General features: G+C 37.1%; 1 protein-coding gene across 4 annotated transcripts; it reads right to left on the minus strand.

Annotated features, from left to right (window-relative positions):
* Positions 1–6,932: 6,932 nt before the first annotated feature.
* LOC107993525 (uncharacterized) lies at positions 6,933–16,119 on the minus strand. Of its 4 annotated transcripts, none has more exons than XR_009831182.1 (3): positions 14,256–16,119; positions 10,376–11,215; positions 6,933–9,294 (listed from the first exon to the last, which is right to left on the minus strand). XR_009831182.1 is itself a non-coding variant. In XM_017049985.2 (2 exons), exons 1-2 carry the CDS (start codon positions 14,361–14,363, stop codon positions 10,922–10,924), a joined length of 402 nt encoding a protein of 133 aa, XP_016905474.1. In that variant the 5' UTR covers positions 14,364–16,119; the 3' UTR covers positions 6,933–10,921. The 4 variants fall into 4 exon arrangements, 1 of the variants encoding a protein (XP_016905474.1); XR_009831180.1 differs by having other exon boundaries at positions 6,933–10,110; XR_009831181.1 differs by having other exon boundaries at positions 9,877–11,215.
* Positions 16,120–17,645: the final 1,526 nt, after the last annotated feature.

Genomic DNA, 17,645 nt, shown 5'->3' on the forward strand with positions numbered 1-17,645 from the left:
CTTCGCGGAGGGACGTTGGAGGCAATCGCTTGAAATCTGTGTCATTTTTCTCAGAAGTCGTCCATCGTTGTTTTTTGCCACGCTGCCAAAATTCAAACATTATAGTTGACTTGTTGTTGACTCGTCGGTTGTCGGTTCTGCATTATTGAACCGGAAGAACAATGACATAAGTGCGAAATAACTCGTTCTTCAGGCGATAAGGAAAAGCAATTTTATTTAATCGAGTTTAATTACGTAGCGGAAAGATATTTTTTTACGATGGAACAGAAAAATTCTTATCGTATTTACTCGTATTGTACATTTATATATATATATATACATATTTATTTATTATGTATATTTAAAAGATTAGGAATTTCCAAGATCAATATCGAGATATCGATATGTATCATCTTCTTTTGTCTTTTCCCTTACGATTGTTGATCCGATAAATCGATCGATAACAAAACGAGAGAATCTAAATAATAATAAACGAGAAATGATAAAAAAGATGTGCTATATTTCGAATATACGATCGAATAAAGAAACTTTAAATTAAACGAACGAGGATGAATGAAATTGCATTATTGAAATTGCAAATTAATTCGAGTTAGTTATAGAAATGAGCGTGTCTTATTAGCATATCAGACTCTCGTTAGTGTATTATCGTTCAATTACGTTGTTTGATAAATTCTCGTTATTATTAACCATTTTGATAAGAATAGAATAGAATAACTTGTATATTTCGAATAAGACACGTACGATTTTTTTTTATTGCGATAAATAGTGTAGTAAACGGTAAAACTTTTGCGATAACCCGAAGGGCATCGAATACGTTATTTATCTCTCTCTCTCTCTCTCTCTCTTTCTGTATTTGTCAGCAATATTATAAATTGTAAGATTGCCACACGATAGAAGAAAAATGGAAAAAAAAAGAAAAAATGGTAAATTGTTTACAATTTTATCTATAACAAATTAGTTATATTCATCGTCAATTTAAAATGATTCGTATATTATCACTTCGGATTGTCGAAAGATTAATGGAAAATTGAATACGTGATGTAATATGCAGATACAGCGTAGAAAAATTAATAACAGATATGCAAATTAGAGTAGTTAGTTGGCTACAAGTTTATTTTTCGACCGAAAGAAGAACTTTTTTCTTTTAAAATTGCAAAATTGATGTACACGTATATCAATTACATGAACGTTCAATAAAGTTTTGCAATCGAACTTATTGGTTCAGATTGTTCGTTTATCTCGTACGAACGATAAATCATAAGTTTCTTTTTTTTCTCTCATAAGTGAAACAATGGAAATTCGTATAAAAAATCTATTCCTCGAAACTGCTAATTAATCCTAAAGGAAGAAACTGTTTATCCCTTTCGAGATTTTATCTTATCTATTCCCCTTTCACTTTTATCATTAGATCTATCGTCAAAAATGACAAGTTTTCTCTTGTTTCTCTAATCACTACATATATATATATATATTTTGATAAAATTAATTCAAAACGTTTATTCAAGTATCTGATGATTGATTACGCGCAACAAAATATTTACAGGGACCTCTCGAGGATTATTCGTATCTCTAAAATCGTTGTCACTTGGTGGTTTGTATTTACGTGCATGAATCTCCGCAATTTTATTGCAAACGAAAGGAAAAACGGTAAGGAAGGATCGATAAGCGCGTAACGTCCGTCTATTTCTTCGAACCGGACGACCGCCTCCCCTCCTTCTCCTTCTCCTGCTTTCCCCCACCCGACCGGACCGCGCGCCGCGTCCAGTGCGTGTCATCTCGATCGCCGCCGAATTCATGAATTTCCAAGGCATGCAGCGTCTTAATCGAATCGACGTGAGAGGAGTACAAGTTCTAAGAATAATTCACAACGAGTTAGAAATAGTGACATCGGCGGTACAAACGTATTGATCGGCGACCCTATTCCGTGTACCAGCCAGAAAGTCCATCGACCTGAATTCTTTTCCGAACGCGACCGTTCCACCTGTGCTTGTCCCGCCGCTCGCTCGCCCGAACAACGGGCATCGTGCATCCCATCGCGCCCTCTGTTCATCGCCCGTTTCCTCCGCAACGGTGCGTGCACGGTTTTTCGGGAACGACACCGGTCATTCTACAAATAGCTAGCGATTCGAGCGTCTCCGTTCCCCAAATAGACGCACCACGATTTCGTGCAAACCGCGCCACTTTGTATGCAACAGAGGCTCCGTTGTAAATACCGTTCGAAATATCGTTCGCGCGATACGAACCGATTACGATTTTACCGGTAGGATTCCACTTCGGCCAAGGACAGGATACCATTTACTCGTCCCAAGGTCGACGTCATACGAGTATACGCTGTTAGCGTGATCCGTCCGAATGGAAGATGGCCAAGCGGAAAGGAAGCGATCTTGGGAAAAAGATCAAGGAGGGGGGGTACGATACAACGAAACGCGCTCGTTTCGAAAAGAAACGAGTGGAATCGAGAGGGAGATTTTTGGAGGATACGTTAGTTAGCGCAAGGCTAGAACAGCAATGGGACGAGATAATGAGTGGTGGGTGTAATCGTTCTACGATTACAACTTCCTTCCTGTGTGTCTTTACGCATTATGTTCTAGCCGTATTGTTCCGGCCGATTCCAAAATAGGATAGATTGATCGGTATCAATCGCGACAAATTGTACCCATAAACGAGCAGTAACACGTGATCTTGCCCTCCACCACGTGTTTTTAAATCCTTGTACACAATTTGCCGGTACAATTTTTCTTCTTTTTCTCTCTAATAAGTCAAACAGTGACACATCGCGCGCACCGACTCCTCCTCGCACCGTGGAAATTTCCATTCGCGAAAACCAGTGGCGTAGCCTGTCGAGTATTGGCTCGACGTGTTTGGCGTGCATTCAGCCCTTCTTCTTCCTCTCTCGTCTTTCGACATCGCTATCGCTGAGAAATCACGCTGTCTGCATATAAATATACGGATTTTAAGCTGATCGATGATCGTCAGAAATTTCACGCAATTTTTATTTTTCTTCGTTCGTTGAAGAACGGGGTAAGAAAAAAAGATTAACCGATTTTTTTTTTTTTTTAATTCGTCATCGAATCTCGAAAATCAATTCCATGATTCTTCTTGAAAAGATTCACAGATTAAATTCCTTTCTTATAATTCTTATTAATCTTCGGATTTTTATATTGCATTTTATTTTACGATTATAACGCGTCATGATTCATTCGCGTTTTCGATAATGTATTGACGTATCGGGTAAAAATCTACGTTAACAATCGATAATAATTTCTCACTCGCGCATTTTATCGTAGCGTCACATTTTTCCGTAGAATTCTCTCGTTGTTAAAATTTTTAGTAAATATCGTTTTTATTAACAGCTTACCATTCTTCGAAACGTCACAAAGAGAACAAAAGTTCAAGTTGGATTTTTTAAGCTTGAATCATTCGAGAAATGAAATAAATAAAAGATCGGTCGAAGAAAAAAAAAAAAAAAGAAGAAAAAGAAAAGAAAAAAACTTACCGAATAAATTTTACGAAAAATTTACGCAAAAACAGATAGCAGATTTCTTTTATGAACATCGAACAAACGTATATATTTAAAAAGTTAAGAAAAAGAAGAAAAAAAAGAATTCCAACAATTTATTCCATTCTTCATTTCGTCTTACGAGTTCTTTTCTTAAGAATGCTCATCAATTCTAATATTTCACCGAACGTGATCGTAAACATTATCCGGTTACGATTACCTGTGAATTTTTCTTGCGCAACCGTGAATCGTGCATTATCTCTCATTTAACGTTTCTGATAAAAAGCGAACAAAACGGTAATCAATTTCGCAATGCAAATTTTGTGGAAATGCTCGTGATTCATTGTTACTCGTCGCGTTGTTACGTTACGAAGCAAACGCCGGCCGTGGTGACGTTAACAATGACGCGAACCAAAATTATCCGCTCTCTCTCCATCCCTCTCAGAAATCGTCAGAGATCGAGTCCGCGAAGAATGCAATTTGTGGAAATATGCCTTCGTGGAAAATTCTGGGAGGATTACGACGATCGAGATACGCTCGACTCACCTTCCTTGTCACGTTTCTTCCATCGATCCACCATGCACGCAATATCATTTCGATAATTTTCGAGTTACTTGCAAGACAAGTAACTAGTTATTACCTACCTGTCGAATTACCTTTGAATCCATCTTCCATCTTGAAATAAAACTGAGCGATTTTGTATTCTCGATGGGCAGATTTTTTGTTATTTTTTTTTTTTTATATATCATCTTTGCGGCTAAATATCGAATAATAAAATCAATATTATTTTAAGCGAATGGCATTTATTAAAATTGGACAGCAACAGGACTCTTGATCGAGCTGATATGTTTTAGATTGGAATTTAATTAGTCGTTTAATTAGACATCTCGAGACATTTTTTGAAAAAAAAATACATATATAACGCAAATATTCTATTTATTCGTCGAATACATCGATAGTTATCGTCATTATGGTTAGATAATACCAAGGAATTATAATTAAAGAATGTTAAGAATCATGAGTCACAGTGATAATCCGAAATATCAAGTGTGCTATTTTGCACATTGTATAGATTTAAGCAACTTCACGATTGAAATTACATATATATATATATATTTCGTAAGATTTCGTAACGTTACGAGTAACGATGATATCTCATCGTGACGACAATTTGTCTCGTCGATCCTAGAAGAAAAAAGAAAGAAAAGAGAAAAAAAAGGAAACGATCAAAAAGATTATTTAGGAGTATTGAACACATTGTATCAATATTTTAAAACTCATTTATTGAACATGACATAAAAATCACGATATATGATAATGATGAACCGAGTCTATTCGTAAGCTTTCAAACTTTAGATATATTATTCGTTTGTTATCTTTGCGTGTAATATATCTTACTCGGATGTCTTAACAAACGCTAACAGATTCGTTATTTTATATAAGTTATGTATAATTATATCCATGGAATGTGCACCCGTCATCTCGCTTTCTTTTCTATTTTGTACATTATTCCATATACGTAGTAGACGTATACGTCTAAAAGCAGAAAAGAAAAGTAGATCGATAACACGTTTCGATTTATATATGTATATATAAAAAAAAAAAAAAAAAAAAGAGAGAGAGGAAAAAAAATAAAAATATGAATTTCAAATGTTCACTCTGTATCGTGTGTACCTACACACGTCGTATTTTCTTCTTTCTGCGAATCTTGAGAGATTGATAATTCGAAAAAAAAATATTTAACCATCATTTCACTCTTCGGCATTTTCACTCTTCACGACGAGGATTTTCAAACAAGGATGGAGAAGAGCGAGTGTCACGGGCTTTTTTTAACGACAAAAATCGCTGAAATTTGTAAAAAAAAAAAAAGAAAGAAAGAAAGAAAGAACGAAAAAAAAAATAAATAAATACACAAGGTAAGATCGAAAAAAAAATAGTGAAAAGATGACAAAAATTCGTGATGGCGGATAACGAACGGATCGCCGTGAAACGAGCGACATCCGCTCGTCTAGTCTATCGAACATGTACATACTATATTTTTATGCGATCGTGGGGATTTTGGCAGTGACATTCAATCGTCATGGTTGAGGAGAAAAGTCTTTTCGAACGATCTTTCAACGAATGATCTCTCTGCGATCGATAACGACGAATACACTGTTTTTTTGCTTTCGAATTCGTGGAAGCGATAATATATATACAATATATATATATATATTTTTTTTTCTCTGTATTGGAAAAATATTGCACAAGATATGAAACGACGGGCACATCTTACATTAATACATTACGAAAGCGTTATTCGGAGGCCGTTTTAGAAATGTACATTCCTCTACGTGAAGCTCACCACATATACTCTGTAAACGAGCGAGAAAAATTAGCATATTAGTAATATACACTGTATCGTTACTTGACAAATCGAATTGTCCTATTTAAAACTGAAACTACCAATTTGTACTTTTAAATGTACGAAAAATGTTTTATTGATTTTTACTTTATTTATTTATTTATTTCTTCTTCTTTTTTTTTTTCTTTTTTCCCCGATAATTTGTAGCTCCCATCTCCTCAGCCACGCGCTAAAAATCAGCTCAAAATATCCCGAGTGAGGTATAACGAATAACCATAAAATAGTTGCAATAGTTATACAAAAAATAGTCAAGTCGTCGAATAATGTATATATACATATATATATATACATATATACTATATATGCAACACATACAGACGCGCACGCGAGGGAGCAGGCGAGTTTGTACGCGTAAGTATACACTCGCGTATATATCTTCATATATAATATACATATATATATAAATATATATTATATATACCTATATATATATGAAAATTTATATATAGCTTTATATCGTTTGCACGGGCATTGCGACCGTAGAATGAAAGTGGATCGAGCTGGAAAGAGGCAGACATTATAATATTGGAAATATTGCGTGAAATATTTAAAAAATTTACCTTTTCCTTCCTCTTCCTTTTTTTTAATCAACTTCGTAAATATACATATATAAAAATGAATAATTAATTGCCTCCGCCCTCCCCTCCCCCCCGATCCACGTTTACTCCGCGGTCCGAGGCCGCCGTAATAAATAGATCGTATCATCTCGTCAATCTCTAAAACTCTAGTAACACCACTGTTTTCTAATCAGTACAAATCGATGAAACGGGACGTTGGGACGAAATATAACATGGGCGAGGTGTCGCCTTTTTCTTACATTCCCTCCGCAACGTTCCAACGTTTCGCCATAAGCACCACAGTTTTTCAACATCCGATCGGTAAATTCTATTGTTTTCTTTTTTTTTTCTTTTTTTTTTTTCTTTTTTCCTGTTTCTTCTAAAGCAGTCTTACGTGTAACGGCAACTTTCGCGAATTTAGTTCTCTCATTCTCGGTGTTTGATCTTTTTCCCTCTTTCGTTCTTTCTTTCCTCGTTCGCCTCGTTTTTCTTTTTTCTTTTTTCACAGTTAAACAGAGAGAGAGAGACAATATTCGCGGCACGAATTATCATCGTCTTTTTGAAGATTGATCGCTTGAATAATTTTTAAAAATTTAGAAGCAGAAGCGAGAACCCCGTATTCACAGTGTTTAGTTGCACAGTCCCCTTTGACACACGAAGGTTCGAGTCGTATTGTTGGAAATTAGAGATTAATTAAAGAGATAATCGGTAATAAAATAACGTAGCAGTGATAAGAAAAACGGTGTCGATCCAATTATTAGATGGAATAAAAATTTATTGTCATCCGTTTTAGGTCAATGCGGTTCTATCGATTTGGCGGGAATTTTGAAATTTTCTAATTTCTTTCTTGGACCGTAGCTAATCGCGTATGTATAGGGGTTTTTTTTTTTTTAATCGTATATCTCTCTATATCTATCTACTATTACAGAACAGCGATAGATCCAAAATGTTCGATCGAGAGTTACAAGATAAAATCAAATTCTTTCGTTGTTCTCGTTCGATTATTGCTGAACGAAGAAAGAAGTTGTCGCCCTCGCTGCCAAAAAAGACGCGCATTTGATTGACGGAGAACCGAAGCGTTCGTACGAATTTTCATTAGTAACAATAACATTTCCCCAACTCCTCCCTCCATATTTTCTTCTTCTTCTTCTTCTTCTTCTTTTTCTTCTTCTTTTTTTTGTCGTTTTTCTTTATATATGATCGTTGCAAAATAATTCTACCTTATAGCTTACGGTATCACAGAGTTACACGCGGTATCGTATAATTGCTCCCACTTCGTAATTTTGCAAAACGATAAGGAAAGCGCGTAATCGTCTCGTTAAAAATTGAAAATTGCGGCTAGAATGGACGCAGACGATGTCATCATACATTATACGCTTGAATTAAAAATACGAAAAAAAAAAAAAGAAAGAAAAAAAAAGGAAAAAAAAATACTTTTAAAATCTTACGTTTAATTTAATACTGTCGAATTAATAAGACGAGTCCGATATTTTGCTTCGCAAAATTCCTCCCCCTCGAAAAACAATATCACGAATCATACGAAATCATAAATTCTCTTTGGTTTTAAACTTTCTTTTTCAATTTTTTACTTTTCGCTTATGAAAATATTTAAACTGAAAGAAAGGAAAAGAGTCGATTGATTCTTCTTCTACTTGCACGATTGCACACAAGATATCACGTCCTCTACGATTTCACGTTCGATGTCCTCAACAGAGACGTTTCGTGCTGCGTCCAATTTGCGTCACTTTTTTTTTCGTTTTCGTTTTTTCTTTTTTTTTTTCTTTTTTTTTTTCTTTTTTTCCTTTTTCGTTTTCACTTTCCTCGTTTCTCAAAAAATGATCGCTCGATTAATAACGTATATATAACGAATAACAAACTTGACCGCATATCTCGACGGAAGTAATATAATATACTATAAAAGAATTTAACAAACGCTTCGTAACGATTAATTGAAAAACAGCAAAATCCGGTACCTCAAACGCGGGACACAGGGAAAACGCTATCATACATTTCGATAAAAGCTGCGAGGATCGATTTGGAGAGAAAAAAAAAAAAAAAAGACATCTTTATATAATACAGCGGAACGAAGGGCATCGTGGGCATCTGCGAATACGTTCACCTCGAAACGATAACGTACCCGATGCCTAATTGATAAGGGGGAACAAAAATTTTCGAGTCGAGAACGAATTTTCGAACGAATTTTCTCGATAAAAAAAAAAAATATCAAAAAGAACGATATATACAATCTAGAAAAGAGAGGACTAGTATTTCTTTTTTTCCCTCCTCTTTTAACAAATAACAAGCATGCAACAATTTACGAAGATAAAAAGTTGATATAAGGGTTGGTAAAAGATGCTCGCGTATCGTTTCGAAGACGTATTTGCATACCGTGTTTATCCAATTGTACGCGAGACGGAATTTACAACGAAAGCTTGAAATAAATATTTATACGCGTGTAAGTACAGATAATCTCGCTCGAACGATACGCGATTTAAAATAAGTAAGTCTTTTCTTAGGCTCCTTTTCTTTTCCTCTAGCTCGTCTAATTATAATTGTATGTGTATAATGTAACGCGCATCTCGTATATATATGTATATATATATGTGTATACACATATACATACATACATACATACATATATATATATATATATAATATCCCTTCGCAGCTTTCGCGTACACGCACGCATATTCCCCATTGGAGGCAGCAAGTAATCTTTAACGATGAAAACAAGCGTTTCTGGTTGTCGTATGCGAGACCCTTTAACCGGGGAACTCCTTTGACTTGGACGCGTGTGTTACGCCTCGCTTAGTCACCCCATTTTTCTGCTTGTCCTAATGTTTCAAAAACATATTTTTACCACATTAAGATAATCGAGTTTGTACGATATAAACGTATTAATTAATTAATTAATTAATTAATTAAAAGAGAGAGGAAAAAACGGGTAAAAATAACGAAACTATTCTAAAAATAAATTATACGTGACGGAATTCTAGAATTCTACGTTCAATTATATTGTGACTTACGTAAATGAAAAAGAAAAAAAAAAGAGAGAGAGAGAGAAAAAACAGAATAAGAAACGATCAATTTTTGTTATATTGTTTCTTGGAAAGAGCAAATTTTTGAAACAGCAGAAAGTGAATGGTCAAGTCGTTCCCGAGGTTCGATGCGCGCGACATATATTTACGCGTGTGAAGGAACTAACTTTCTTTTTTTTTTTTTCTTTTTTTTCCCTTTTTCTCTTAGATCTGGACATCTAAGATCCATTTATCGACTGGCCACGAATCTTCCGTTAATTGATATACGCGCGCGAAAACGAACGCGAAACGATAGCGAGAATAGAAACGCAGTTGAACGTAACGCGCCAGTATCGATGTAAACGTCGATAACGAGGAATTCCATTCGTGATTATGTACCTCTTTCGTTGGATCTCTCTCTCGTCGCTCGTTTTTCCACTTCCTCGTTGTCCTTTCCTCGTCCTTTCCTTTAATAAAGGAGCTTCCGCGTTAACTGGACGGAGGCTCGTTTCTAATTCGTTTACTAATCCCCTCGCTCTCTTCCGCATATCTTTCTCTCCTCCTCCTCCTCCTCCTCCTTCTTTCTCCTTCTCCTCTATCTCTTTCTCTCTCTTTCTCTATATCTTCGTCATCCTAAACAATTATCCACAATAAGAATTCCGTTCATTTCGTCATTCGGAACAATAATCAATTTCAAATCGAAAATAAGAAAGTTAAATCTCGCGACGTTCGTGGCTCGTTCATCCAGAGATCTTCTTCCGATCTTCTTGCGAACAAGGGGGGGTAAAAAAAAAAAAAGAAAAAAAATGAAGGAAATAAAAAAATCTCGTTTCTACAGTTTCTCGCTGTAAATTGCCTGTACAAAAAGAAACGCAGAAGAGAGCGGTTAGAAACGTACAGGTACCGGAGGATTCGGCTGGTAGGAACATCATCCACGAAAATCTTTCTTCGCGCCATCTTCGGCCGCTCATTGTCCGCTCGATCTCCTTTCCCAACAGTTCTTCTTCTTCTCCCGCGATCGAAGTTCTCCTCTTCTCCCGCAAGATCGCGCCACTTTCTCCCGCGCTCCTCCTCTCTTCGAAATCGAGTCACGTCACGAGTTTCTCGAGCATGGTTTCACGCGCAAAAATCGATCGATCGTTCTCGTCCTCGTCCTCCTCGTCGTCGTCGTCGTTGTTGTTGTTGTTATCGGTGTTGGTGTTGTTGTTGTTACCCGTGAACGAATCGAAGGGGGATTATTTTGATCCGATCCTGCCGTTGTTGCCAGCTACGTGTATTGTCGGTTTCTCTGTGTGCTCTACCATGCCGAAGACGATTGATCCGGGCAGGATCGTACAACCCCCTCGTAGATAGTCGCGGACGCGGTAACGGGTGCAGAGGTGCGCCTTATCTCGATCGGTTTCGAGCCGGGAATCGGTGGCCGGCCCAAAACCCCTTGATTGTTTCACGACAAATTTCTCTGATCCTCCGTTGTGTCCTCAGCCTTCTTCAGCGACCTTTTCAGCTTGTCCACCAAACGGTTGTGAAACTTGTTCAGGGAGTTGGAGCTCCCGGTTTTCGGTGGGGACGAGCCGGTACTCTTGCTCGGGCTTTGCAACGAGTTCTGGGACGCCCTCGAGGACGTCCTCGAGAAATGGCGGGACGTGAGAGGGACCGAGCGATGAGCGGGCGATGTCAAGAAGTCCGACCCCGGTGAAGTAGACAACGACGGACCCTCCGATTTTGAACATTCTGACACCTGCCAACAGAAAATGTATCGTTCCTCCGTTTAACATTCGAGTTGCTTTATTTTACAATCGTTGACCCTCGCAATCTTTCTCCCTCTTTCTTTTTTTATGTAGATCGAATGAAAATGAACAGGGATTTATAAAAATTTAACTCGACTCGTGTATGCAACTCGTCAATTCTACCATACGTATGTATATTTTCTCCTCGTTCCTTTCCAATGAATCATTATTTACAAAGGGAATTTTAAACGTATACTTTACACTATCTACAATTTCGGGATATTTTTGGTATTGCGAGGATGGAACGATCAATGATCGTGATGATTAACTAAGTCGCTCAAATAGAATAGTCTTTTTTTTCTCTTTTGAAATGTGCGCGAAACTAACTACTTTCACTTCGTATTCTACTATTGGTTCGAAAAATTCACTTTATCGATGTTCGACAGGTGGTTTGCACTGCTGTATGTTTACGAATTTTCTTTACGCTTTGTAATGAAAGGAAAGCAGCGGTGAAATCTAAGTACCTATTAGGTCATCCTATAGGTAATGTTTTAAGTGGAGAATTTCAATTGCAAAATATCATTTGTTTTGATAAACTTTGACGGACAAATCGGTATCAGCGATATATACCGTGGACGATTTTAAAATCACTTTCAACCAATTATCTTCGCGCAAAGATCATTTAATCAAATAAAAACGACGAAGGAACAGGGATAAACGAAGCTGTTGTTGCAGTTTTTCCATCGAAAATAGATTTTTAAAATAAAATTACGTATAAGGAATGACCCAATAGTCGATCTAAAAAAAAAAGCTAGATTTTTCTTTACGGATCTCACACCAAAAGTTCGAGAAACGAAGCTGGATGAAGTGACAAGTATATACAACGAGTGAAACGTTATGATTGGTCGAGTACAATTACTTAGGCAGGTTTCCGAATACGGTAAACATTAGATAAGTTCCCGAAACGATTGTACATACAACGCAATAACCCGATATCCGAGTGAAGGAAATGGAGGGAACTTTTCTCGTAACGTGTTTACTTTGACTTTCAGCTTTTTTTCTCTTTCACCCGCTGTCCTTTTCTACGCTTTCTACGTTCATTCAACCTACTAAAGGAAACTCACAACTTCGATCGGGCCGATATCGGGATTAAATTTCAATTCCATTACTACACCATTGCTTCTCCTTTTTCCACGTTCACGACAAGACGCGAAGGAAACTGAGAACTTTGGTCAGGTTATTATATCAGGGATTACATTTTGATTCCGCTACACCATAAGTTGAGTTTCAAGTTTCGGCTACTTATCCAATGTTTATTGTATCAAGAAGTGTACGCGTCAACACGTGCCGTGTTCGTCCATGCCGGCTGGTAACGCAGTGAACTATCAACGATCGGGGATCCGTACGCGGTGTAATACATATTTTCGTGGGGCGGATTTAGCGGCGCGGTTGCAACAAGGCCGTGTACTCCCGAAGCGGTGCTGCGTTGCGATCGAACAGTGGTTCTCAACGGAGCGCGTCGCCAATAAGAATTGCACGTGCGCACGTGAGCCACAACACGGCGAATTTCTCGTCGTAGATTCTCGTACTTTGGTTACGCGCGATTACGTAATATCTCGTCACAGGTAACCCGACGATTCCTAGCTCCTCGTGACTCTTGCGTATCTTTTATGTAAACAACGTTCGAATAAAAAGAAAAAAGAAAAGAAAAAAAAATCCTGTGTTCGACAAGATTTGCGAAAACACGATGTTCGAGTAGGTTTTTTATTTTTTTCTTTTCTTAAATTTTGCCAAGTTTCTCGATCGGAATACGGAATATTTGATAAATTTCACCGCGAGAGATGGAGAGTGTCCGTAGAAAGTGTTAGAACACGAGCAGACATTGGGGACTGCAATATAATTATCGATTAACGCGGTTCGTAGTTCTATGTGATTTACGACGTGTCTCACGTTCCTCGAACTTTGCCCGACATCGATGCTACACAGAACGACACGTATATCGACGAAACGCATATGCGTGTTCCAACGAAAAAATCGTTAAATCGGTAGTGCAATATGCATTATCTTTATAATTCCTTCGAGACTGATGGAATAATGACTTGAACGAGACTTTTGTTTCAAATTGTTTATACAATTATATTATAACTTTTTTTTTCAAATATTTGCATTTAGCGTTTATTCGTGAAAGATTTCGTCTCAAGAGGATTAAAAAGATGTAGACGATAGAAATATGATCGACGATGAAACCATCGAGAAGAAATTCATCCGTTATTTGGTATCTGTTAACGATGCTATGGGTAAGATATCGTTTTATGAAGTGATATGACCGGAAAGATTATCACGCGCGATGCATTACGGAATTGAGTATAGTTATTGCGCAACTGTGCGTCACGTTGAAGAACGGAAAGGAGAGAGAAAAAAAAAAGAAAAAAGAATCACGTTGTCAGATTTTCACCGAGAGAAGCGTGTAAGCAACGTGTTTTCCGCTATGTTTTCTTCGTCAGCGATATACTACATACATATATCAGGCTGTCGGCACTACTTACGACTACTTACGACTACTTACGACTACTTCGCGTACGTGCCACGATAAACGCCGGACTCTTTCGTATTCGTCGTCATGCCACTTTCCTTGCGTGTAATCGACGATCCGGCTGACCGTGAAATTATTTGGGACCGACGCTCTCGATCCTGCGTATGTAAGAATATGAATATGCCATGCACGAGAGAGATTCGAAATTAATACATTTTTACGATTTGTCAAACGAGTTTCGGGCACGTGTTAACGTTTAACGATGACATTTGAATACGCGAAAATTTAACCCGTTGATTTTAACGCAATATCATTATTCAAGTATATTCTCTCTTATCTTCGTGTCAAATTATCGAAAAGAACATCAAAATATAGGCCATGTTTATTTATCTGTCGCTTGCACGAAATTTCGCGCGAAAAAAACGAGCAACGGATGCAACACAACAAACGCAATTGGAGCGCGCGCTTTCTGTTCTCGTTTTAGACACTGCTCGTTTTGTAACGCGCAAAACACTCACCTTTCTACTGCGACAGGCCTGAGGATTGGAACACTCGGAAGATCGCCGACTGCGGTTGGTCTTGTAAATGTCCCACTCGTTTTTCATAACGGGCATCATAAACGCCATCTCGATAGCCGGCACTCGGTGAGCGAGCACACTCGTTCCCTCTATCCCGCGGCAAGTTTCCTTCCTTTTCTCTCACCTAGCTCTACACCTAGCCTCTGTCTTTCTCGCTCCGTCTTTCTAGAAAGTTCAAATCGCACAGCTCCTGGATTTCGGCAATCGTCGACAGTTTTCCCAAAAGATTCCGTCGAAACACTCGGCGGTCTCGCTTCACCAAATGCAACAAGAGGATTTCTTCTCTCTAGCGGGAATTTACGGAATTAAAACGACCGAGAAAATATTTTTTTTCGTTCTTTCGCGAACCGTATCCTTCGATTTTATCCTCGATTACGTGTATCCCCTTCGAATCGAACGGATCCGAAATTGATTGCGTACAGTTTCAATCGGTTTTTCTACCGATTTGAATAGATGCCGCCGACGACAACAACGACGTGTCACTGCTATTATGGAAATTGTCAGTCGTCGCTTGTTGCCGATCGTGTTCCAATCGCTGCTGGTTGCTGTGTCGACTGGAAAACTGCATACACGTCGTGTGCTTTCACGGATAGGATTAGCTTCGTCGCTTTTTTTTAACGGTAGCTCGGCGTGCTGCCTTTTCAACAACGTTCTCGATCACGCGCGTCCGGTCGATGCAGCAGTCTGCTACGGAATGAGCACGCCGATGCTCGTGTGGGTAGGTGTAAAAGATTGGCAAGGTGGGGACGAGAAAGCAAGCCTATTGGTCGATTCTGAGGCGGGACTCCTACGTCACGGGTTACCATTGATTTTCCAATGTTGATACACACGACAGTATGACGTTCTGGATTGATTTTCTGGCGGCGGTTCCTGCTGGATCGCACGTATACGTTGCTTCTCTCCATATAGTATAACACGTCAACGCGCAGGAATCTCTCCATCCCTATAGAAAAGGATCCGCAACCGACCTAACGAGCATCGACTTGCTTCCTGGCCCGTCCTCGACCCTCCTTCCCGCAAAAATCTGCTTCCTTCCGCCCTCTCAAGGTCGCCACGGCAAATTGCATCGCGCCGAAACGCGAATATATATCGAATAGTTGCACGTGCAAACCACGTTGAAACAGTCAGCTTCTCTCTCATGATATAATTAGAAATTAGCAGTTACTATTCTCGGCCTATTGTTCTGTTCGAAACTTTCGATTCGATTCGATTATATTGCGCGTTGACGCTCGGTAAACCTTGAGACGTATATAATTTCGCCCCAGTGTCGATGAAGTGATTAACCGACGTATAAGAAATCTCTAATAATTGTTTAATACTCAATAAATCGCACTGTGACGCAATATTTGAATTGGATTGCGCAGTATGCGATCAGTTAAATATCATTTTTATCGTATTTACGATCAATTTTAATCAATCGATTATCGTGTTACGATAAGCGATAAGTATATGTCACGTTCGAAATGAAAAAATGAATTTTAAAGCGATAAATTACTTTTAAATTGATAAGATACAGTTTTCGCTGATATTTTATCGATAGCTGGTATTGTCGTACATTTTTATGCTATAGGAATATAAGGATTATATATATATCTGCAGTCGGTATACTACCATCAACTGATTTCTTTGATAGAGCGATAGAGATGGAGCAAGCGTAACAGAGTTTTTAATGAAAAGAACGAAAAAGTATGAAAAACTAACGATCAATGAATACAAGATTTTTAAATATATTGTAAAAGTGAATTTATAGAATAAATATAAATAAAGAAAGTAAATTGTAGAAATTATCGAATAAAAATTGAAAAATCAGCGTCTCTTTTAAATGCTTTTAAATAAACAATTCTTTAAAAAAATATTTTTATCATTTGAGATAATGAGCAATTCTTACTCTTTCAGTCTATCTTTAAAGAAATGTTTTAGTTAGCCGAGAGATGGCACTGACAGCCAATTCCTAACTTATCTCTATCCTTCTCTTATCATTTTCTATCTTTGTCATGTATGTTTCATTTGCGGCACTCTGGAGATGGCGCTGATTTTAATCTTTTATTCTATCTTTGTCTTTTTCCCACTATTTACTTTCTTTGTCTATACTTTATGTCTAATCATACAAGTAAGTGGTACAGGATAATAGTAAAAATTATTAAAGTTTCTCGAACAATTTTAAATTTATATTTAACTAATAGTAAGAAGATGGATCTATGATATCGAATCAGTCTAATTGAATAAGTCTAATCTTTTAATAATGTCAATAATTCGTAAATTGATTAATAATTAAAATTTTATTAATTCATTCATAGAGGGAACTATATATTATATAATAATTGAAAGCAATAAATAAGAATAAAAAGAAGAAACTTTTCATAAAAAGTAAATTTATTTTGTTCATAAAGGTATAGGTCTTTTGTTTAAATAAACGCAATTCATCTGTTATACGCTATTGTTGAGTGATCGAAAAAAAAACATTAAGCTCGCAACATATCCGAAAATTATGCTGCTGCTTACGTCATAACTATAAAAGACGAAAAGACTTTTTTATCCTATCGTTTCACGTACATTCCCTTTCCTTTTTTTTTTTCTTATCTTTATAAGTAGTTTCGCGTTCATGCTTCGGACAATAAAGGAACTGTAAAACCTGACTTAATCTTATTACTAAGTCTTCAAACTTTTAACATAATCGTTGATATAATAATAACTGTGATACGCTGTTTTCCATTCCATTTTTTCTTATTTCGATTTGAAATTTGTCTAGCAGTAAGTAACGTTTTATATGTACAATATGAATAGGTACATACAACATAGAGAATTTGCATTATCTTGTACTTGCAATGGTAAATATTACCATGAACCAGATTTTCCAGGAAGCTCTGAGACAAGTTGCATTATTTTCTTACAAAGTAGGTACCCAAAAAAGTAAGCGAATATTACAATAAAATAGTTTCTCTTCGTACGCGTATCATAAAAGAAGCGTTTGCCAAAAATGGATGCGTTTTACACGACACGGTGTTGTTTTCAATGAAACGCTTCATTTCCCCTTTTCAAGATTTAATCGGACAAACTCTCGTGAGGTTTTTCTTTTCTAGCCAGTCAACCTTTAGAAGATAACACGATATTTACTTATATATATTGCACTATCGTTTTCCGTAGGAAAGTCTTATACTATTATACAATATATAATATATATGTATATATATATATGTACGTATAATATATATATATGTATATATATATATATATCCGATTGCAATATAATTACGCTATAAAGTCTATACATATTTCGTTCTCTTGAATTAAAATACACCTTCAGAGATTATTTTATCCACAGGTATTTTA

This window comes from Apis cerana, linkage group LG9 (assembly GCF_029169275.1).
Source record: "Apis cerana isolate GH-2021 linkage group LG9, AcerK_1.0, whole genome shotgun sequence".
NCBI lineage: Eukaryota > Metazoa > Arthropoda > Insecta > Hymenoptera > Apidae > Apis > Apis cerana.

What these genes read in the sequence shown, in the direction of transcription:
- LOC107993525 (XM_017049985.2), bottom strand. Translation starts at nt 14,363, where the DNA reads ATGGCGTTTATGATGCCCGTTATGAAAAACGAGTGGGACATTTACAAG. An exon ending in AGGCCTGTCGCAGTAGAAAG is followed by an intron (nt 11,216 to 14,255) that starts GTGAGTGTTTTG and finishes TTCTGTTGGCAG; the next exon opens with GTGTCAGAATGTTCAAAATC.